The sequence below is a fragment of the Artibeus jamaicensis genome, unplaced genomic scaffold (genome assembly GCF_021234435.1).
Source record: "Artibeus jamaicensis isolate MK-2021 breed Jamaican fruit bat unplaced genomic scaffold, CSHL_Jam_final contig_729, whole genome shotgun sequence".
In the NCBI taxonomy this organism is placed as follows: domain Eukaryota; kingdom Metazoa; phylum Chordata; class Mammalia; order Chiroptera; family Phyllostomidae; genus Artibeus; species Artibeus jamaicensis.
The window spans coordinates 1,035,612-1,059,817 of NW_026521939.1; the positions used below are offsets into that span (position 1 = coordinate 1,035,612).

Here is a 24,206-nt window from a genome sequence, read left to right on the forward strand (position 1 = left end):
TAAGTAGTATTTAAGCTGAATATTTTTGTGCTTGACACCTTTTTAAAAATTATTTTTTAATTAATATTTAAATACAGTTGCCTCCATTTTCCCACCGCCACTTCCCCCCGTGTGGTTGACATCTTGATGTGGTTCAGTAATTCTTTATCACAACTGAAACATTTTGTATGCTATACTGAAGTTAGTATTCCATAATCTGTGTGCTAGTATTGATTTGCTAGATTCAGAGACATTTGCCAAAGTAGGTCTAATTTAGCCCCTATAAATAGTAGGTTACTAACTGATTTTTGAGCCTTGAAATTAACTGACTTGGGAGAGGTCTGAAGTATAACTATATAGAGTATAATTTTTATGTAGGTATCAGAAATTTAATTGTTGTGTTTAGCTGGTTGAACCTAATATGAAAGGAGGTATTCATTGGTGATTATTTTCAGCACTGTCAAAATATCTTATCACCTGTACATTAAAAGCATGTTAACTGAATGGAATCTATTTAACTTTTGTAGATATGAAAAAACTGCTTCCTAACATGTTAAGTCCAGATCCAAAGGAACTTCAGAAATCCATTGAAGTTCAGTTATTGAGAAGCTCTGTTTGTTTGGCAACTGCTTTAAACCATCTAGAACAAGATCAGAAGTGGCAGTCTGTCACCGAGTAAGTTGAATTCTAAGCAGGTGAATGTACGCTGTGTATACCTTATGACAAATGTTTGTGCTCTGGTAGGGGTGAGGCAGTTTCCAGAGCACTACAGTGCTAATCATGGAAGCTTCATTTTAATTGAAGAAGTCATGTAATACGTGGATGCCACTTGCTTACATACTGAGGTTGAAAGTAAATAAAATATTAACATCTCCCAAAACAAATGCTCTGACTTGCTTATACAGTTTTACTAAAGAGGAGGCCTGCTCCTCTTCTTCCTCCAGTTTGGGTGCCAATATGGAGGTATCTTATCAAACTGCTTATACCCTTTAGTGGTTACAAGTTGAGAAATCTCATTTATGAATTAATAATAAACATTTTGTTTCAGAAATGTGGTAAAGTACTTGAAGCAAACCTCCCGCATAGCCATCGGACCACTCAGACTCTCTACTTTGACGGTTTCCCAGTCTCTGCCAGTCCTGAGTACCTTACAGCTGTATTGCTCCTTCGCTTTGGAGAACACAGTTTCTAACAGACTTTCTACAGAGGTGTGTATAGGTATATTTTTACCAGGATAGTCTTCTGAACATCGGTAGGCACTAGTGTAGAACAAAGACTGTTTTTCAAGTTTTAAAAATAGCATCTGTAACTTTGTTGGACAAGCTAGCAAATCCAGAAATCTAAAATGCCATTTCAGGCAGATTTTCATTTGAGAAATGTGTAGGGCAGATGGAAGAACTTAAGGTACATAATCTCAAGGTTGCTAATTGCTTAATTTTTTTCTTTTTGGAAAAGGGGTTGGTGTACATAAATATATTTCTATTGGGCAGATTATATAAATTTTATATTTGACTAAGATGAAGACACCCCCTACTCTTCCCAGATAGGGTAAAGTTTAACCAAAGATAAGCTCTTCCAAAGAGAATTATAATACGATGTGCATACTTTTTGATAAGTACATTGGTAAGTTGGACTTACATTCTGAAAAACAGGTTTTTTTGGTGGGTGAAAGTGTCTTCTCTTAGAGTGTCTTTTCCTCTTATGATTAGAAGATGCAGTGAAGAAAGTGGAGAGTTTAATATAAATGAACCTGGAATAGAGCTGATAGTCAACCTATAGAGATGTAACTGAACTCAGTCTACAGACATGTAAGGGATCCTGTTTCCACTAAGGCGTTTTGGTTTTACCCTGGCAGGACTGCCTTATTCCACTGTTCAGTGAAGCTTTGCGTTCGTGTAAACAGCACGATGTGAGGCCGTGGATGCAGGCGTTAAGATACACCATGTACCAGAGTCAGTTGTTGGAGAAAATAAAAGGTAACTAAGTTAAAAAAATAGATCTATTGAGATATAATTTACATATGATAGGTATATAGTTCTGTGAGTTTTAACACATCCTCACCTATGTAACCATTAATAAAATCAAAATATAGACTATTTATCTACCCTGAAAAGTTTCCTTATGCCTTTTCAGTTATCTCTTTCATCTGCCCATCCCAGGCAACCACTCACTGATTGGCTGTCTACCACTATAGATTAGTCTTGTCTTTACTAAAATGTTATATAAATGTAATCATAAAGTATGCTCTTTTGTGTCTAACTTCTCTTGATTAGCATTTTATTTTTGAGGGTTACCCATGGTACAAGTACCAGTGTCTCCTTTTATATTGCTGAGTACTATTTATTGTGTGGATACACCACAATTTATTTTATCTCTTGACCCTTTGATGGATATTTGAATTGTTTTTGAATTTGGGCTCTTGTGTATAAAGCTGCTGCCGTGAATTACATGTGTAAGTTTTTTGGTGGACATGTACTTGTATTTCTCTTTTAAATGCCTAGGAGTGGAGCCGTGACTGGTGAGGCTCAGTTGGTTGTGCATCCTGCAAAGTGAAAGGTCACTGGCTCAGTTCCCCATCAGGGTACATGCCAGGGTTGTGGGTCCAGTCCCTGGTTGGAGTGTATGGAGAGGCAGCTGATCGATGTTTCTCTCTGGCGTTTGTGTTTCTGGCCCTCTCTTTCTCTCTCCCTTCCCCATCTCTAAAAATATATAAACGAATGAATGAGTGAATGAATGAATAAATAAATAATTAAAATTTAAATGCCTAGGATTGGGGACATTGGGTCATATGGCTTAACTTTCAAAATAGTTTGGCAGTGTCTTATAAACTGATTGTGTATACAACATTCTTTCTGGCATGTACATTGTTGGTATTGTTAGTCTTTAATTCTAGTCACTGGAGTTTGTATGTAGTACTATCTCATTGTTCTGTGTACATCTTCCTGATGATTAATGATGTTGAACATCCTTTCATTTGCATAATGGCCATTGTATATCTTATATTCTTTATTTTTTAAAAATATTTATTTAGTTTTAGAGAGGGGAAAGGAAGGAGAAAGAGAGGGAGAGAAACATCAATGGATGGTCACCTCTTGTGCACCTTTTTGCTGGGGATCTGGCCCACAATCTGGGCATGTGCTCTAGTCCGAAATTGAGTCAATGACCCAATTTGCAGACTGGTGCTCGGTCCACAGAGCCACACCATTCAAGGCTATATCTTACACTCTTCCAAATGTCTGTTTCAATCTTTTTAATGAAGTCAGAAGACTTGTTTATGTCTTTGTCAGCCACACCAAATGAACAGTTTGAAAATTAGCATTTGTAAAAATATTTGTGTCATTTTCAAGAAATGTCATATTAAAGGGATGCTAGCAATTTACTTTTACTGCTCTAAAGTGGAAAACTTGCCAGAATTCTGTAGAATTTTATTTGAAAATGTGGTAGCTGGGCTTACTGAGTAAATTTGAATGTTAAATTTTGACTGAGCTAATACTGGGAGATGGTCTTGCATTGCAGGGTGTCTTTTGGTAACTGGTTCACACCCTTAATGTCATATGTCTGGGTTTGGGTCTTTAGCCCAACATTTGCAAATTGAGGCACCTTAGGGCAAGTCATTAAACTTCTGAGTCACTTTCTTTTTTGGTCAGGGAGATTGCTCCACTGATGTGATTCTTGTAAGGATTCATAGGAGATGAGACAAGGTATATAAAAGCCTTTGCACAGAATGTAGCATGCAGTAGGACTAGAAATATCATCTCCTTTTCCATCCTCCTTTTGAACATGTTTTAAAATTGAAAAAGTAATTCATTTGTTATATTTAGAGACAGAATTTCACTCCTCCTCACTTTTCTTTTATTCATCAAGTGTTTATCAATTGTGTGCTTTGTGCCAGGCACTGTGCTTCAATTGGGATGCAGTGATGAAAAGACAAGCCTGTTTTCTGTATTCCTAGGACCAAAGGGATTCTAGAATCTAGCAGGGAAAAGTGACATTAAATAAGAAACAGCAATATGGTGTAATGCACGGAAGTGCACATGCAAGTTGCTAAAAGAACATGCAACAAGGGCAACTGCTTAATCCTAGGACTCGAAAAGGACTTCAGAGGAAGTACCATTTAAGATGAGACCTGAGGGAGGTAGAGGTGAGAAAGAAGGCAGACTGACTTAATTTAAACAAACATCATATGTGAAGGATAGTGGTTATGATGAAAGATGCTTAGATGACTCAGTTTGCTTAAGGGAGAGTGGGAAGAGATGAAGCTGAATGAGGCTGAGATTGTAATGGAATGTAAAGCACCAATGCCTCACAAGCCACATTCAGGAGTTTGGGCTTTGTCAGAAGGGCAGTGGGAAACCATCAAAAGGAAGTTAAGTGTTGAGACTTCCATCTGTGTAAGATTGCTTCAGTTGCAGGTTAGAGAATGGGCTAGAAAAAGGGGAGACTGGGAAGAAAGGTACCAGTTAGGCCGAAGTCCCTGCTAAAGGTAACCAAGGTTACCTTAGGGACATTAGGGACAGAAAAAAGCACATGATATGAGGGTTGAAAATAAAGTCTAAGATGACTGCTAGGACTTGCTCAAGTAGCCAGATTGAAAAAGGAATAATAGGAGAAGGAAGTAAAAGGTTTGAAGATGGAAAATGGACTTCACTTGACACAGGTTAAGGTGCCTTTAAAAATCCTGAGTATAGGTGATTGGTAAGCGGTAGAACTCACATGTATGGTCTGGGCTAGAGATAAAGATGCAAGAATCACCAACATTTGTATGACAATCGAAGCCACAGTAGCAGGTAATATTGTCCAGGGAAATTATGCAGAATGAGAAGAGTAGAAAGCCTTAGGACTGACCTGAAGAACACCAGTTTTAATGGATTAATGGATGGGTAGTGGAAGAGAAGGAAATGGAGAAGGATACTTCAGAAAGGCAGGAGTAAACCAGGAGGGAATAGCGTGGTAGAATGGCAGGGGGTACTTGTACGGGAAAGGGGGGTGGTCTAGCCTCACCCTCATTCCCTATCCTTTGGCCTAGGCTCTTTGCTTAAAAGATTTCAGAAACTAAATGTTGAATTTCTTTTAGTGAATGGTTTTTACTTTTGTATATTTTGTCGTATATGTTTATTTCAACAAACATTTATTGTTTATTGTATGGCAAGCAATATGCTAACTGCAAGGGATTTAAAGATGGTGAAAAAATGACCCTTTATTTAGGGAGGTGGTAGGGAAGGCAAGAATTGGGGAGGAATTTTTTGGTTGTGTTTCTGTGCAATCTGGGATAAGACCAGTCAAGACTAATAAAATCTTTTCTTTTCTCCAGAGCAAACAGTTCCAATTAGAAGCCATCTCATGGAATTAGGTCTAACAGCAGCAAAATTTGCTAGAAAACGGGGGAATGTGTCACTTGCAACAAGACTTCTGGCACAGTGTAGTGAGGTTCAGCTGGGAAAGACCACCACTGCACAGGATTTAGTCCAGCATTTTAAAAAACTCTCAACTCAAGGTCAAGTGGATGAAAAATGGGGGCCTGAACTTGACATTGAAAAAACCAAATTGCTACATACTGCAGGTTAGTAAAATGAATTATGGTTAATACACAACTATGACGATAATCATGTGTATGAACATTATGGTGTGAGGCAGTAGTAGAAATTTTGAATTTTTTTCAGCTGTTGCAGAACATTTGAGTCCTGAATAAGAATTTTATGCATTGACTTATCTCTGTAATTTAATACTTCTAAAAGAATTTTGTTACTGGTTATTAAGACATGCTTTTTTTTTTTTAAGAAATGCAGCATTTATTATGTTACTAATGGCAAATAAGCTATTCATTTTTTTTGATCTTTCAGTATTCTTCCATATTTATTTATTTTTTATTTTATTTAGTTATTTTTCAAGTACAGTTTTTTGTCTATTTCTCCCATCCCAGCCTCCCCTGAAGACATGCTTTAAGAGATCATTGGTTATCACTGAATTTGCATGTGTTTAGAAGTATATTTCACCCTGAAATTATGTCCATGATCTGCTTTGAAGGCTTCTAAGGGTTGTTTTCGGTTTTCTGTAGGCCAGTCAACACACGCAATGGAAATGTTGAGTTCCTGTGCCATTTCTTTTTGCCAGTCTGCCAAAGCTGAATATGCAGTTGCCAAGTCAATTCTGACACTGGCTAAATGGATCCAGGCAGAATGGAAAGAAATTTCAGGGCAGCTAAAACAGGTTTACAGAGCTCAGCAACAGCAGAACTTCACAGGTCTTTCTACTTTGTCTAAAAACATACTTACTTTAATAGAACTGCCATCAGTTAATACAACAGATGAAGAGTATCCTCGCATTGAGAGTGAATCTACAGGTAGGATTTCTTTCTCTTACCAGCTTTAAAATAATTAATTTTAGAAGTTATTTTGTTCCCTGTTTTGAAGTTTACAATGTCATGCTGGCTGTAATGGGCCACAAAAGTGTCTGTATGGAAATTTATATGGCCTGGAAGTGCCGTAACTAAAACACGTTTCTTTAGTGTCTGCCCCAAGGGCCATACTTCCCACCTTCCCAATTCACTGAGCTGTTACGGACTTACACATTTGTACATACAGTAGGGTCCTGCCCCAGATATCTAAACTTTCACGTCACACTAGAAGGAGCAACAAAGATATAACAGTTTGCAGTCTCCTTGACTGGTGGAGCATGGAAGTTCTAGAAATGGCCCTAGCCAGGTAGCCCAGTTGATGAGAACATTGTCCTGATATGTCAGGGTTGAGCGTTCAATCCCTGGTCAGGACACATACAAGAATTCAATAAATTTCTTCCGCCAAGATGGAGGTTTAGGTGGATGTACCGTGCCTCCTCACACAACCAAGTTTAGGGACAACTAAATATTAGCATCAGAAAACACAACCAGAACACGGAAAACTGAACTTTTCGGAAGTCCGCTAACAACAAATTCTTCAGCCCGACCGGTAAGGGGCGAAACCGGCGTCTGGTGAGGAGCTGCAAGGGAGGGCTCGGTCAGACCCGGGCGCGGAATCCAGATGCACGAATCCAGACACACGGGTTCCAAACCCAGGATTGGACCTAGTGAGCGACCTAGCAACACACAAGGTGAGCGACTGCAGAGGAGACAGTGGGGAGGCGGTGCAGCGAGTTGACTGCGGTTGCCTAATTGCGCGCGAGCGAGGGAGTGGGCGGTTGGACCGGGCTGCGGCAGCGAGAGAGGGCGCCGCCATTTCCCCGCTCTGACCACGCCCCCACATATAGCGTCACAACCCAGCGACCTGGGAGTCCAAGGCGCAGTTTCTCACATTTAAAGGGCCAGAACAGACCAAAAATGTCGCAGGGAGACCTCAAAGCCCCAGAGATAAATCTAAGCGACGAAGAAATAGCAAAACTCTCAGACGCACAGTTTAAAACACTGGTCATCAGCTTCCTCACAGATCTGGTGGATTATAGCCACAAATTAGAGAAACATATGAAGGCTAAATTAAGGGAAATGAATGGAATTCCACAGGAAACCCATAGAGATGAAAAGGAAACTGGGACTCAAATCAATGGAGTGCACCAGAAGAAACCAAATAATGGCCAAACAGAAAAGAGTCAAGGAGCAAGAATTCAAAGAAATGAGGAGAGTCTTAGGAACCTCCAGGACATCTTTAAACGCTCCAATATCCGAATTATAGGGGTACCAGAAGGGGGAAAGACACAACCACCAGTGGAAAAACTATTTGAACAAATAATAAAAGAAAATTTCCCCAATCTGGCAAAGGAAATAGACTTCCAAGAAATCCAAGAAGCCCAGAGAGTACCAAAAAAGTTGGACTCAAGAAGAAACACACCAAGGCATATCATAATTACATTAGCCAAAATTAAAATGGAGAGAATCCTAGAAGCAGCAAGAGCTAAGGGGACAGTCACCTACAAAGGAGTCCCCATCAGACTGTCAGCAGATTTCTCAAAAGAGACCTTACAGGCAAGAAGGGGCTGGAAAGAAATATTCCAAATCATGAAATCTAAAGACCTACAACCAAGATTGCTCTATCCAGCAAAACTTTCATTTAGAATGGAAGGACAGATAAGGTGCTTCTCAGATAAGACCAAATTCAAGGAGTTCATCATCACCAAGCCCTTATTATATGAAATGTTAAAGGGACTTATCTAAGAAAAAGAAGTTAAAGAAACATGAACAGTGAAAGGACAACAAGCTCACAGTTATTAACAACCACACCTAAAACGAAAGCAAACTAAAAGGACAGCTAGATCAGGAGTAGAAATACAGAAATGAAGATCTCAAGGAGGGTTAGCAACAGGGGAGTGGGAGGAGGAGATGGGGGGAGAAGGTACAGAAAATAAGTAGCATAGACAGTAGATAGAAAATAGATGGGGGGGCAAGAATAGCATGGGAAATATAGAACCTAAAGGACTTGAGGCACATGGACATAAACTAAAGGAGGGTAATGGTGGGGTTGGGGGGGCAGGGTGGAGGGGAATGAAGGGGGAAATAGAACAACTCTAACAGCATAATCAATTTAAAAAAAATAAATTAATTTAAAAAAAAGAATTCAATAAATTTATTTAAAAAAGAAAAAGAAATTACAGAAAGATTTATTTCACATCCTGGCACTAGTGTTAGTAACAGAAAGGTACCCAGCAAATAAGGTAGTTAATTCATTCAGTATTTGAGTGCCTGTTATGGTAGGTATCATTGTCCAGATTTTACAGATTGGGGGGTAATTAACCTCTGCTGAAACATAGAATGTTGCCTCATTGTACTGTTGAGATCCTAGGCTCTTAATTACTTACATTGGTCTTATGTTTCTAATGTGCATTATTATAGGGTCTTGATATTCATGAGGGGTAAACCTTCATACTGACAAATGACACTAGAGCAGGTGATTTTTTTTTTTTGTACTTTTAAATCGGGAATAATGTTATTTGCCTCCTGAATCTTTGAATGAGATTGTATACTCATCACCTTTATATTCATTTTGCCAAGACGTTTAAGCTAAGTATAATCACAAGGAAACAGTCATTCAAATTTAAAATGCAAGACATTCTACAACGAATCTGACACCTGAACACATGGACTTATTTGCAGTGTTGTAATTTAAGCTTGCTTGGGAAGCTGAGTGATTCATCTCAACATATTAGACTTTTAGAAAAGCATAATATGAATGAAAGTGTTATCACATTATGAACTATAGTATTGTGGAGCTTACTGTTTGCAGATAGCAAAATTCTAAAATGTTCATGGGAATTCCATTAGAAATTTATGAATGTAACATTGCTGATTGCTTTCATTATTTTTTTCTTCATTCTGGCAGTACATATTGGAGTTGGAGAACCTGACTTCATTTTGGGACAATTGTATCACCTATCTTCAGTACAGGCACCTGAAGTAGCCAAATCTTGGGCAGCCTTGGCTAGTTGGGCTTACAGGTGGGGCAGAAAGGTGGTTGACAATGCCAGGTATGTATTTTGAAATGTGTGACCTATTTAATGCATTGTATTAATTGCACATTAGTAATATTGCAAAATAGAGATTGAAAATGTCTGTTGACATGGTAAAGGTTTGGTAGCTGAAATACTGATGACTTGTTTATTTTTATAGTCAGGGAGAAGGCGTTCGTCTGCTGCCTAAAGAAAAATCTGAAGTTCAAAATCTGCTTCCAGACACTATAACTGAAGAAGAAAAAGAGAGAATATATGGTATCCTTGGTCAGGCTGTGTGTCGGCCAGCGGGGATTCAGGCAAGGAAAACATGATACAGTGTTTGGGGGGAATAGTGTCAAAGTCACTGTTCTAATTCATTCATTTCGAGGAAATTGATCACATATACTTGATTAAATGTTCTGTTTCAAATAAAAACTTTGGTTCTTAAGATGAAAGTGAGTTGCTGTTTTTCTGATTTCTTAAGATCAAGTCATTTCCTTAGGCTCCTATTAAAAAAAGATGAAGCTCACTTTATGTAAAGTAGATTACTCTTTAAATGTCCTTCTGATCATTAGGTTTTTAACACTGGCTTGGGCCTGAGCCCCACCCCAGATATTCTGGGTAGAAGGTATGTGTGCATGCCGTGTGCACATGTATTTAAACTTACTAGGTGATTCTAATACACAGTTGGAGTTGAAAAACAAGGGACTAGATGATCGGTAGGATGTATTCTCTCCACTCTCACAGTTCCTATGTTATGTGCACACACAGCACTGTACAGAGTAAAGTCTGTTTTGACTGTATTCTGTGTACCTCCCATGTCAGACTTTTGAACAGATTGTTTCATTTTCTGCAGGCAGAATATTTTATTGTAACTTAGAATATTGAAAGTCAAAAAATCAGCCTTTAGTCTTTGTGAGGTGCTTATATCTTCTTAAATGCATTAGTAATTACACCATAAGGAGAAGCATATTGATAGTGATTTAGCATGTATAAAGCCAAATATGAGTAGTTTGGTTTTTCATAATGAGAAAAGTACTTTCATTTGGTAGGAAAACCAGGCACCTTTCTCCCTTTTCAATTTGTATTAAAAATAGCATTTTTTGCCCAATTTTTTTGTTAGGATGAAGATATAACACTTCAGATAACAGAAAATGAAGATAATGAAGAAGATGATATGGTTGATGTTATCTGGCGTCAGTTAATATCTAGCTGCCCTTGGCTGTCAGAACTTGATGAAAGTGCAACAGAAGGAGTTATTAAAGTGTGGAGGAAGGTTGTGGATAGAATCTTCAGCCTGTACAAATTGTCTTGCAGTGCATATTTTACTTTCCTTAAACTCAATGCTGGTCAGGTAGGTCATGCCACATTCTCTTTTAGCAAAGTTTATTTGAAATTTCTTTCCTAGTAGACAAAAACAGTATTTTAAATTGTTTCTTCTATCTCTTTTTTTATTTTTATTTTTATTTTTGGTCTTTGACCCTAGATTCCTTTAGACGAAGATGACCCAAGGCTACATTTAAATCATAGAGCAGAACAGAGCACTGATGATGTAATCGTGATGGCCACCTTGCGATTGCTCAGGCTGCTTGTGAAGCATGCTGGCGAGCTTAGGCAGTATCTGGAACACGGTTTGGAAACAACACCTACTGCTCCATGGAGAGGTGATGATCTAAAAAATGTCTAATGAAAAATTATTTCTGGGTAGGATATCTAAGGCAATAAAAAATAGTAGTTCCTTTATGTTTGTTATTCAAACGTGTTACAGAATAGCTACATTAGTTAATATGACACCTTGATCTGCTATTATACCACTTCCCTCTTACCTTTTAGAAGAATGGAGAGCTGAGAGGCAGAAGCCTTTTGAATAAAAAATAAATTTGGGGGAGAGTGGTTAAAATAAATTTCAAAAATCTTCATGTACCTTGTGAATCCAAAGAACAAAATAAACAAACAAACAGAATTGAAATAGGCTCGTAGATACAGAGTGGACTGGTGGTTGCCAGAGAGGAGAGGTGAAGGAGGATTGGGTGAAAAACATAAAAGGATTAAGAAGTACAAATTGGTAGTTACAAAATAATCCCAGGGATGTCAAGTACAGCACAGGGAATATAGTCAACAGTATTGTGATAACTGGGTGGTGCCAGGTGTGTGCTGGAAATACCAGGGGACACTACATTTGTAGAGTACATCATTATCTAAACCACTGTGGGTTACATCTGAAGTTAATACAAAATAATATGGAAAGGAAACTGTACTTGAAAAAATTTTTCATATACCCTTTGTAAACATTGTCTATGTCTACTTTTAGTCATTCACAGAAAGTACATTACTCTAGAACATTTTTGAATTGCTGTAGATTTTATTATAGCTCTAGACTCTAACCAGACTTGTAAAGCAAGACTATTGCGTATGGTTCCTGGTATCACAGGGAGAAATTTGAGGCCCTTAGAAGTGATGCTGGTAAACATCAAGTTGTATTCTTTTGCATCCACTATGTTGATCCCTTTTAATAATTTTAAAGTATGTTTTTTTCTTCTTATCCTGAAGGAATCATTCCACAACTTTTCTCACGCTTAAACCACCCTGAGGTGTATGTGCGCCAAAGTATTTGTAACCTTCTCTGCCGTGTGGCTCAAGATTCCCCACATCTCATACTGTATCCTGCAATAGTGGGTACCATATCGCTAAGTAGCGAGTCACAGGCTTCAGGTATGGAATATTAACATACTGCTACTTTGACTATAAATTATTTCTCAAATAATGTTTTAGGTAAATATTTTTGAGGTTTATATTCCAGAGTTGACAGAATTTGTAGTTTTTTTAAATACCAATTTAATAATTGCCATTTATTGAGAGAGTAACTGCTGTGTGTCTGGTACCCGGCACATGTGCTTTACATGTTATCTTCAATCTTCCAGTAATCCACCAAGCAGGGGAAGTTGAGTCACTTTCATGTTCACTGAGCTGAGTAACTGGTGGAGAAGGATTGAAAACAAGTTCAGGACTCTGGCTGGGAGAACACTTTATTTGTTGAGACTTCTTTTCTTCCATTTACCTTCTACTAGCTTATAATATTAATAAATATAAAAGCTCAATTTGTAAAATAGCAGAATATTCATGATCTTTGTTCAGTTTAGTGCACAGAATTATTTAATTACTTAAATGAGTGCGCTGGAGTTGAAGAGCTCATCAGTGTTTTCCCTAATGTGATACATACCCATGGGAGAAACATACAAAGTCTACCTTATTTTCCCATTTTATTATAGGAAATAAGTTTTCCTCTGCTATTCCAACTCTGCTTGGCAATATTCAAGGAGAAGAATTGCTGGTTTCTGAATGTGATGGAGGAAGTCCTCCTGCTTCTCAAGATAGCAATAAGGATGAACCTAAGAGTGGATTAAATGAAGACCAAGCCATGATGCAGGATTGCTACAGCAAAATTGTAGAGAAGCTATCATCTGCAAACCCAACTATGGTGTTACAGGTACAGAGAACCAACTCATAAGTTTTAAGCCAATTGTTATTAGAACCATTCTCCTCCCAAAACAATCTATAAGCAAAACCCATTACAAACTGTTATGGAAATATTTGAGGAACAAAGCTTTTAGAGTAATTCAAAATGGGTTTTACCAATCTGTATTGATAGGCAGACTCACTGACATAGGTTGTCTAATTGTTTCGTGAACAAAAGATGCACAAGTTTAACCAGCAGCTTCCAGAGTTTGCAGAGCTGTGCTGTTTGTGTACTGCTAGATGACCATGTTTGGATGTGCTGTGTCTGCAGGTTCAGATGCTTGTGGCTGAGCTACGCAGGGTCACTGTTCTTTGGGATGAACTCTGGTTGGGAGTACTGTTACAGCAACACATGTACGTTCTGAGACGAATTCAGCAGCTTGAAGATGAGGTGAAGAGAGTCCAGAACAACAACACCTTACGCAAGTATGTTTGTTTGTTTTAAAGATTTCATTTATTTTTAGAGAAAGAGAAAGGGAGGGAGAAAGGGAAATAAACATTGATATGAGAAACATTGATGCCCCATCTGGGGACTGAACCTGCAACCCAGGCATGTGCCCAGAGTAGGAATTAAACTAGCTACCTTTTGCCTTGCAGAATGACGCCCAACTGAGCCCTACCAGTCAGGACACCCAGGGATGTTTTATGCTCTGAAAAATGAAGCTGCCTTTCTTTAATTTTAATTTTTATTTATTTATTTTCTGTCCACCCATATCTTTTTTAAATTATATTTTATTGATTATGCTATTATAGTTGTCCTGATGTTTTCCCCCTTTGCCCCTCTACCAAGCACCCCTTACTCAGTTAGGCAATCCTCCCAACGTTGTTCATGTCCATGGGTCACGGTGCGTAAGTTCTTTGGCTACTCCATTTCCTTTACTGAACTTTATATCGCCATGGCTATTCTGTAACTACCTGTTTGTACTTCTTAATCCCTCACCTCTTCACCCCATTCCCCCACACACCCCTCCCATCTGACAACCATCAGATGCTCTTTGTATTCATAATTCTGTCTGTATTATTATTTGCTAGTTTGTTTTTTAGATTCAATTGTTGATGGATTTATATTTTTTGCCATTTTATTATTCATTTTTTTTTTGTTTGTTTGTTAAATAAGTCCCTTTAACAATTCATATAATAATGGTTTGGTGATGATGAAAAACTTCAGTTTTTTCTTGTCTGAGGAACTCTTTATCTGCCCTTTGATTCTATGATATTTTTACTGGATAGAGAAATCTTGGTTGTAGGTCCCTACTTTTCATGACTTTGAATATTTCTTGCCAATCCCTTCTAGCCTGCAAAGTTTTTTTAGAGAAATCAGCTGTCAGTCTTACAGGAGCTCCCCTGTAGGTAACTAACTTCTTTTCTCTTGCTGCCTTTAAGACTCTTGCCTTATCTTTAACCTTTGGCACTTTAATTATGATGTATCTTGGAGTGGGTCTTCTTGAATCCACCCAAATCTTGTTTGGGACTCCCTGTGCTTTCTGGACTTACGTGTCTATTTCCTTCATCAAATTAGGGAAGGTTTCTTTCATTGTTTTTTCAAATAGATTTCCAATTTCTTGTCTTCTCCTCCTGGCATCCCTATAATGCAAGTGTTGGATCTCTTGAAATTGTCCAAGAGGCTGCTTATACTATCCTCATTTTTTTGAATTCTTTTTCTTCTGGTTGTTCTGATTAGTTGTTTTTTGCTTCTTTTGTTCTAAATCATTCATCTGATTCTCATCCTCATCCGCTCTACTGTTGTTTCTCTGTAAGTTGTTCTTTATTTCAATTAGTGAATCCTTCATTTCTGACTAGATTTTTTTATGCTGCCAAGGTCCACGCTAAGTTCCTTGAGCATTCTAATGACCAGTGTTTTGAAATCTGTATCTGATAGATTGCTGATCTCCATTTACATTAGCTCTTTTCCTGGAGTTTTGATCTGTTCTTTTATTTGTGCCATCTTTCTTTGTGTCCTCTTTTCAGCAGCTTCCCTATGTTTGTTCCTATGTGTTAGTTAGAGCTGCTTTGACTCCTTGTCTTAGTATTGTGGTCTAATGTAGTAGGTGTCCTGGAGGGTCCAGTGGCACAGCCTCCCCATCCCCCAAGCTGAGTACTCAAGGTGCACCCTTTGGGTTGGCTGAGTACACCTATTCTTGTAGTTGAGCCTTGATTCTTGTTGGCAGATCAATGGGAGGGATTTGCCCTGGCCAGTCAGCTTCAAGGATTGGCTCTGACCACAGACTACTAACCTCCACTCTCCATGGAGGGTCAGCCGTGTAGGGGCAGGGTGGTGGTGCTCCAGTGTGGTCTGTAGTTGTCTACTGGGTACACTGGCCCTGGGGTTTCCCTGGTGGTGCAGGCCAAGGTCAGCCCCCACCTGTGTTTTGTCCAGGGCCACCCTTCCTGAGCTATAAAGCAATCTGAGATGGCTGCTACTGGTACTGAGCTTGGAGATTCCTGGGTGAAGACAAGCTGTGAATCTAGGCTGGCTGCTGCTAGTGCTGTGCAGGGAGCTCACTGAGGGCAGCTGTTGCTTGTTAGAGGGGATTTAGGAGGTTGTATAGCATGAGTCAAGATCAGCCATTCAAATGGAAGATCAACTTGGGTGGGCCCATAAGTTGGGTGGGACAGAGTCTCTGGGGATCTCCAAGGTGTTAGGGTCAAACAGTGTTAGCCAAGTTGATGGATTGTCATATATGGCACTAGCTTGCTGGCTCTGCGGGGGGAGGCTTTCAAAAAGGACAATGGCCTCTGCTTGCCTTGATGCCAGACACATCTGTTCTTCCCTTTATGTCACTGGTACCTTTCAAGCTGCTTCCCTGGTGCTGGAGCTCAGAGGGAGTGATTCTGAGTAGGTAAGTCCATGTGTGGGTTCTTTAAGAGGAACTGCTTGGGACTCCAGAAATTTCTTTCAGTGATTCAGTCCCTGCTGGTTTTTGTAACCAGAAGTTGTGGGGACTTATCTTCCTGGCACTGGAACCCTGGGCTGGGTTGGATAGCCTGGTGTGGGGCTAGGACGTCTCACTCCCAGGGTATCCCTCCTAAATTTTTATCCACCTCATGTGGGTCAGGGACCAACCCATTCTGGGTCTGTGCCCCTCCTACCAGTCTGGATGGATATGGTTTCTTTGATTCTGTAGTTGTCAGACTTCTGTTCAACTTGATTTCTGACAGTTCTGGGTGATGGTGGTTCTATATTTTGGTTGTAATTTTGATGTGGTTGTATGAAGAGGTGAGCCAGGTCTGCCTTTGCTGCCATCTTGACAGGAAGAAAGCTGTCTTTTAAAAAAAATACAAAATATACATAACATAAAATTTGCCCTCTAACTAGTTTTAAGTGTATAATTCAGTGACATTAATTAAGTACATTCACAGTGTTGTGCATCCATCACCACTACTCATTTCCAGAACTTATTCCTCATCCCTAATAGTATCTCTGTAGCCACTGAACAGTACCTCTCAATCCTCCTGTAACTCCAGCCCCTGGTTATTGCTGGTCTATCTACATTCTGTCTCTGAATTTGACTCCTGTAAGTCCTTTTGTGTCTCTCTTATTTCCCTGAGCATAATGTTTTGAAGTTTCATTCATGTAGTATCAGAATTTCCTTCTTTTTATGGCTGATTATTTCATTTAATGGATGTGACACATTTTATTTATGTGCATATCTGTCAGTGAACACTTGGGTTGCTTCTCTTCTCTTTTGGATTTGGGTATCACAGTGTTTTTGTCAACATCAGTGTACAGAACGATTTTGTGTGTGAATCAGTGCATTTGCAGGATCATATGGTAAATCTGTGTTTAACTTTTTTAGGAACCGACACACTTTTCCACTGTGGCTGAACCATTTTATTATGTTTCCACCAAAAGTGCATATAAATTCCAATTTCTCCATGTTCTCAGCAGTACTTGTTATTCTCTTTTCTTTTTTGATGGTAGTCGTTCTAATGGGTGTGAAGTGTTATCTCACTGTGCTTTTGATTTGCTTTTCCCAGTGACTAATAATGTCAAGCATCTTTTTGTGTGCCTGTTGACCATTTGTGTATCTTCTTTAGGGAAATGTCTTAGTCAAATCCTTTGCCTATTTTTGAATTGGGTTGTTTATTGTTATTGAGTGTTAGGGGCTCACTGTATATATTCTGGATATTGATCCATCAGATACATGATTTGCAAAAAATAATTTTTCCCATCTTGTGTGTTGTCTTTTCATTCTCTTGGTAGTTAGTGCCTTTTGGTGTATATATATGTTTTTAATTTTTTTAATAAAATTTTTAAAAGATTTTATTTATTTATCTTTAGAGGGGAAGGGGGGAAGGAGAGAGCGAGAGAAACATCAATGTATGGTTGCCTTTTGTGTGTCCCTGCTGGGAACTGGCTGCAGGGAACCGGCCTGCAACCCAGGCATGAGCCCTAACAGGGAATCGAACCGCAGTCCTGTGGTTCGCAGGCCCGTGCTCAATCCACTGTGCCACACCAGCCAGGGCTATGTTTTTAATTTTGATGTAGCCCAATTTACCTAATTTTCCTTTGTTGTCTGTGCTTGTGCCATATCTAAGAAATCATTGTCAAATCGAGTGTCAAGAAAACTTTCCCCTGTGTTTTTTTCTCAGAGTCTAGTCTTAAAAGATATATGATCCAGTTTGAGGTTTTCTTTGCATAGGTAGTGTCAGATAAGGGTCCAGCTTTATTCTTGGGCATGTGAATAGCCAGTGTCCTAGCACCGTTTGTTGCAAAGGGAGGCTGCCTCTTTTATATGCTGGATTTATGACAATGTCATGTTGTAAGTTACTTTGCTAATATTTATTTTTTCTTATTCTTTTACACTATCTATTATACTTGATACATTTAAATTGTTACTTATTTGTATAAAACTTTTATGTCTTCCTGGTCAGAGAAGAGAAAATTGCCATCATGCGGGAGAAGCACACAGCTTTGATGAAGCCCATTGTGTTTGCTTTGGAGCATGTAAAGAGCATCACGGCAGCCCCTGCGGAAACGCCTCATGAAAAGTGGTTTCAGGATAACTATGGTGAAGCAATTGAAAATGCCCTAGAGAAACTTAAGACACCGTCAAACCCTGCAAAACCTGGAAGCAGCTGGATTCCATTTAAAGAGGTACAGAAAAATCTCAAGAGTGCTTCTAAAATGGGAACACTTCTATGAGATACAGAATTTAAATAAGGGGAATCTCCTTACTTGGAAATGAGAAGATTTGGAAAGCCCATGGAAGTCAGCTTCTAAGAAATGTAGAGAAAGGTGTTTTCTTCATTTTGAGAATTTGGGGCTGAGTGTGACCTGAGTCACAAACTTTCATCTACAGTGGGTTTGCACCAAGGAAGTATATTCTTAAGAAATTAGTTAGTAATGGGCCTCTGGCCTTGAGCTAAATATTGATTGCCTACTATATTCTCATGAAAGATTAAGAAATTTAATCTTGTGCCTCTATAGCTTTTCTAATTATTTTGGAGTGAATTCTGCATAGGCTTTTTGGAGGTGATTAGTATATTTAAATATTTGAGAATCTTTCTTTTCAGTTTTGATCTTCTTAGTTCTATATTTTCTTTGGTTTTTATCTTTTACAGCAGTAGCACTAGGAGTTGGGGGAGCCTGTTTATTACCTTGTAGTTTTTCCTTATCCCTTCTTTCTCTGGTTAACCTTTATGATTCCTAACTGCTTTCCTTATTCCGGTAATGGGAAAAAGCACACCTTACTATAACATTAATACAAACTGTAAAATTGAGAGAAAATAGCTGGAAGCACAAGACAAGACCAACATGAATGATAAAGCTTATTTTGTGTCTCCTAGCCAAAACTTGTTTCCTTGCATTCCAACAATAATAGTTTCTTACTTCTTTGTTGTCTTCTCAGTAAATTAACCAAGAAACCCAGAAGGGGAGACATGAGGAATACTTTTTAAAACCAAGTAGGGGGAGGGGGGTGTGTGTGTGTGTGTGTGTGTGTGTGTGTGTGTGTGTGTGAAATAAGTCAGAAAATGTTTGATGGATGTGATCATTTAAAAAATTTTAAATTAAAAAGAATACCTGTGTCTCCCCTTTTTTCTGTAATGAAGCTAGAAAAATAGAATTAGCTAAAGAAATACATTTTACAAGTTTCACATGTTCCTCCCTAATTCTCTCTTCCTTTCTGCAACCACTGTTCTGAATTTTTAACTAATCATCACCTACTCAAAAAAATAGTTCTTGTTCATTGATGCATTTCTGAATGGTATATTGTTTAGTTTTTGCCTGTTTTTTAACTTCATATAAATGAGATCATATTGTATATATATGTCTGTGCTTTACTACTTCTATTATTCATGAATTAGCCTTGGGGGTTTGTTTTGGTTTTTTATTTTATGATTCATATTTTCTGTGCAGCTGAACATCAATCTATTATGGGAAAATACCACAGTTTACCTGTTCTGTCAGCAGGTACTGGGTTTTTTTCCAGTTGTCGTTTTCCTTTTATGAACAAAGTATGCTAAGGATTGATTTAAAATTCTTTTCACTTGAAAGCAGAGTCCACAGTTCATTAATTCAGGTGCAGATTTTTGAGTTAGCTGCAAATAGGAACACAAGTATACATGTGACCTATTCCCTGTCAGGTATTAGGAGGGATTATGGTGTTTTTCTGCATACTTCAAGTGATCAGAGCTCTGGGACCCACTTTTTAAGCTACTTCCTAAGAATGTTTTTACCTGAAAACTAACACTGGCTACATCTTTCGCTGTATTGCAAGGGATGAATTAATTTGATTTGGCATTGATTATGAACAGCTTAACCCTGGAGAATTAGTATGCAGGCCCTGAATTTTGTGATCACAGAGTGATTTCTGTCTGTCTGCTGTGATTTTATTGCTAGTTTGGACAGAGGAGGAGGAAGGAGGCTAAACAAAGTAAACAACCGCTTAGAGCATACCAGCACACCAGTGTTTCCCCTCCCAGGAATACCCAAATATGAGGGGGGACCCCAAAGAAATGGAATTATTTTCTGGAGGGTGGGCCCCTTGTAGTTCAGGCTTCCCCCGCTAGATGAAGTATTCTAGGACTGTATCAATGTACCAGCTGGCATTGTTGTGAGAGGCTGCATTCAGCCTCAGTGAATTTTTTTCTGAAGACTCAACACATTTGTTCATTTCATGATGGGTGATTTATAAGTGCATTTGACCAAAAAATGGCATGGATCTGGGGTCTGCCCTATTCTTTCTTATTCACCTGATCTTGCCCCAAGCAATCGACATTTTTTGTTTGTTTTCCTTGGATATAAAAAGTCCTCAGAGAAATGTTTTGCCCATTTCTCTGAAGTGAAACAAAAAATATCAGAAACACTAAAAGGCATCAAAATGGACGAATTCCCAAACTGTTTTAAGCATTGGAAAAGAAGTCTCAGTAGCTGTATTGCATCAAATGGAGAGTATTTTGAAGGTGACTGAAGTTTAAACATTAAGAATAAATACACAATTTTGTATAAATAAATTCTGGGGTTTTTTTGGTCCCCCCTCATATATGACCACAAATAATGACACATACATGTATGACCATGTATGTGGTCATGACCAACACATTATTAAATGTGTTGGTATTTCAAGGTTACTTTGATGCCAGATTGAATATGGGAGAAAGTAAGTGTTGTAATGATAATATAAACTTGTTTTACCCACCTGACAGATAATGCTGAGTTTGCAACAGAGAGCACAAAAACGTGCAAGTTACATCTTACGTCTTGAAGAAATCAGCCCCTGGCTGGCTGCCATGACTAACACTGAAATTGCTCTTCCTGGAGAAGTGTCAGCCAGAGACACTGTCACCATACACAGTGTGGGTGGAACCATCACAATCTTACCTACCAAAACCAAGCCGAAGAAACTTCTTTTTCTGGGATCAGATGGGAAGAGCTATCCTTATCTTTTCAAAGGTTAGATTTAAAAGAGCATTAGTTTGATTATTAATGCTCTGTGTGTGTGTGTGTGTGTGTGTGTGTGTATGTGTGTATGTGTTAGGAGAGAGTTGCTTCAGGTGAATTTTTATGTGTCATGAATAGCTGGGAATATCCTGTATCTTATGTGATTTTGAATGGAAGTGTTTGGATGCTGTGGAGTAAAATTTCCCATTCCTACTCTCTCTGCTTATGAATTTGTGCCAGCAGAATAACAGCTAATAATGCCAGATATCTTATGACTGAATTGAATGTTCTCTAAAGCTCTAAGTGTGCCTACTTGGCTGTCATTTCTTGAATTTCTGTTGCCAGTTGAGAAGGACACAAAATGTGGTATGTTTCCAACCCTGTCCCCTCGTACTTCATCCCATTCGGTCACCTGCACTAGCTACTTCAATGTTGTTTCCATAGGATTGGAGGATTTACATCTGGATGAGAGAATAATGCAGTTCCTGTCTATCGTGAATACTATGTTTGCTACAATCAATCGCCAGGAAACACCTCGTTTCCATGCTCGGCACTATTCTGTAACACCACTAGGAACGCGTTCGGGGCTAATCCAGTGGGTGGATGGAGCCACACCCTTGTTTGGTCTTTACAAGCGATGGCAACAACGGGAAGCTGCTTTACAAGCACAAAAGGTTGATAATAATTCGAGTATACACGTACTTTTATTTGAATGTGCCTAACAGTGTGTATTAGTCTCCATTGTTATAGGTGAAATATTTCTAAGTTTACTGCACTTGAGCATTTTTTTAACTTTGTAAGTTAAAGAAGAAACAGACTTGAGGTACTTAAGAAAGTGTTTTTGAGGGACATTTTATAACAATAAAGTTTTAATAGGCAGAAATAATGACATTGGGTTAATCTTCTAAGCCAATACTGGGGGCTAGGGTGGTAGTATGGTTAATACTCTGATAATTCACATCTTAATGCTTTTTATTTGGCTTAATGCTTTTAAATTTATAAATACAACATAGCTTCGACCCAGGTTCTTTTAAATTAAGTATGTAAGAAGAAACTTTAGAGTTAGTCACTGTTTTATACCTGTGACAATTTATACTTTGATGCAGAGTAGGAGTTTTATTTAGGATTTGTTTTAGTTAAGTATCTGAGTGCTTAATATCTGCCAGGAACAGTAATATTAAGTGCTGTGGATATAAAGATAAATTTTATCCAGTCTCAACCTCCTGATGTTACATCTGTCCTGAGAAAATGACTTTAATCAGGCTAGGTGTGGGGAGGAGCAAGAGTTCGAAAGGAGTCAAGCTATAAAGTAGGTGTAGGAGACTGCAGAACAATTGTTGAAGGGTAAGGTAGAGACGGGCTATCTAAATTTTGTCTAAATATCTATTTAGTATTGATGATGAAGTCATATTGATGAAGAATGAAATGTGTGTAAATGAGAAGTTTAAACTGAATTATACGTTACAAAGAAGAATGTACTTGGGTAATGAGTTTGAATTGAACTTCAAGAAAATATAACACTAGACCACGTTTTTAATAAAGTAGTGATAGCGCCTAATTACAAGAAAGACCTAGATTGTAAGAAAGATGCATAGTCCAGAAGATTGGCTTTTTGGTGCATGAAATGATAGAGAATTCCACTGGGGGGGGGAAACAGTTTTAAAAATACTATTTTGCATTCAAAGTAATCTTTATACTTATTTAAATAAAGTTGCTCTTTTCTTTTAAAATAATTTTTTTATAGGCCCAAGATTCCTACCAAACCCCTCAGAATCCTGGAATTGTGCCCCGTCCTAGTGAACTTTATTACAGTAAAATTGGCCCCGCTTTAAAAGCGGTTGGACTTAGTCTGGATGTGTCTCGACGGGATTGGCCTCTTCATGTAATGAAGGCAGTGTTAGAAGAGTTGATGGAAGCCACCCCGCCAAATCTCCTTGCTAAAGAGCTTTGGTCATCTTGCACCACACCCGATGAATGGTGGAGAGTCACACAGGTATGTTTTGACTGTAACCAGTATTGTTTCTCATGCCTGCTGCCCGTCTTGTCTGCCTGGATCACCCTTCTTCTTCCTCCCTATTTCCCTCCATACTTAGTGGTTTGAGACCTATATTTGAATCTTATATTACACTTATTTTTGTAAGACATGGCCATGACTGCGTAAGGGCAGAACAGAGGAAATTATGGATGAAATGAAAAGAAGAATTAAAACTTTAGAAAGGGGAGAACTAGGGAGGCTGAAGAATACTTTTGCTTTTTAAACCCAGCATTCTGATACTATTTGGTTGGCTAAAAAGTTTGTTCTCTCTTTCCCCCATAAGATGGCTCTAGTAGCATTAGTTGTCTTTAACTTCATTCTAAACAATTTTATTAGATCGTATTGTGACAGCTGTCATATCAGTGTGCATTTTTAAAAAACAATCAAAATTGGCGAATTTTTGCGTAGCCATTTTAATATTGAAGATAGAAGAAATATATTAGCATATTATACTTTTTTTCAACAAAGGTAAAAATGCAACTGAAATGCAAAAAAAGATTTGTGCAGTGTATGAAGAAGGTGCTGTGACTGATCGAATGTGTCAAAAGTGGTTTGTGAAGTTTTGTGCTGATTTCACTCTGGACGATGCTCCATAGTTTGGTAGACCCATTGAAGTTGATAGTGATCAAAGTGAGACATAAATTAAAAATAATCATCATTGTACCCCATGGAAGATAGCTGCGTACTCAGAATTTCCAAATCAGTAAAGTTAGTGGTGAAAATGAAAAACTTGTCTTTTATTTTACAGAAAAAAACCTTACAGACTTTTTGGCCAACCTAGTAACTTAAGCAGACCAATGAGGACCATGGTGTTGCGTGCCGCTGCTCAGTGCAGAGCCTCTGCGACCCTGTGTTGCAGCTCTGAGCAGTGCCAGCTATTTATTTAGAAACAAAGGAGAGGAGGGTTATGGAATTTTTAAAGTTTTAGAGCATCAGTGCATGTTGGAAAGACATTTGCTAATGAATTTGCTAAAGAAATTTGCCAATCTAACTTATTCTTCCACCCCTTCCTTTTCAGTCTTATGCCAGATCTACTGCGGTCATGTCTATGGTTGGGTACATAATTGGCCTCGGAGATAGACATTTGGATAATGTTCTCATAGACATGACAACTGGAGAGGTTGTTCACATAGATTACAATGTTTGCTTTGAAAAAGGTAAAATTAACTTAGATTTTATATTTAATATAAGGGTCAATTTTTTTGTTGTTGAAAAGACAAAAATACGGTGATTTGTCTTCTCAAGGTAAAAGCCTTCGTGTTCCTGAGAAAGTACCTTTTCGAATGACACAGAACATTGAGACAGCACTGGGTGTAACTGGAGTAGAAGGTGTTTTTAGGCTTTCGTGTGAACAGGTATATTGTTTTCTGTTACATCTCT

General features: G+C 38.4%; 1 protein-coding gene across 12 annotated transcripts in view; it reads left to right on the plus strand.

Moving 5' to 3' along the window:
• The window catches only part of SMG1 (SMG1 nonsense mediated mRNA decay associated PI3K related kinase), a 144,795-nt gene that overhangs the window by 99,702 nt on the left and 20,887 nt on the right, over nucleotides 1-24,206 (plus strand). For all 12 annotated transcript variants that reach the window (XM_053672170.1, XM_053672169.1, XM_053672173.1 and 9 more), the window contains 18 exons: nucleotides 507-654; nucleotides 1,028-1,187; nucleotides 1,835-1,955; nucleotides 5,291-5,539; nucleotides 6,035-6,319; nucleotides 9,282-9,426; nucleotides 9,569-9,707; nucleotides 10,514-10,744; nucleotides 10,877-11,054; nucleotides 11,941-12,102; nucleotides 12,660-12,877; nucleotides 13,178-13,332; nucleotides 17,782-18,004; nucleotides 20,557-20,803; nucleotides 21,236-21,465; nucleotides 22,536-22,784; nucleotides 23,845-23,983; nucleotides 24,072-24,181. In XM_053672170.1, the coding sequence (XP_053528145.1) occupies nucleotides 507-654; nucleotides 1,028-1,187; nucleotides 1,835-1,955; nucleotides 5,291-5,539; nucleotides 6,035-6,319; nucleotides 9,282-9,426; nucleotides 9,569-9,707; nucleotides 10,514-10,744; nucleotides 10,877-11,054; nucleotides 11,941-12,102; nucleotides 12,660-12,877; nucleotides 13,178-13,332; nucleotides 17,782-18,004; nucleotides 20,557-20,803; nucleotides 21,236-21,465; nucleotides 22,536-22,784; nucleotides 23,845-23,983; nucleotides 24,072-24,181 (3,389 nt within the window). The remainder of the gene's footprint in view (nucleotides 1-506; nucleotides 655-1,027; nucleotides 1,188-1,834; nucleotides 1,956-5,290; nucleotides 5,540-6,034; nucleotides 6,320-9,281; nucleotides 9,427-9,568; nucleotides 9,708-10,513; nucleotides 10,745-10,876; nucleotides 11,055-11,940; nucleotides 12,103-12,659; nucleotides 12,878-13,177; nucleotides 13,333-17,781; nucleotides 18,005-20,556; nucleotides 20,804-21,235; nucleotides 21,466-22,535; nucleotides 22,785-23,844; nucleotides 23,984-24,071; nucleotides 24,182-24,206) is intronic.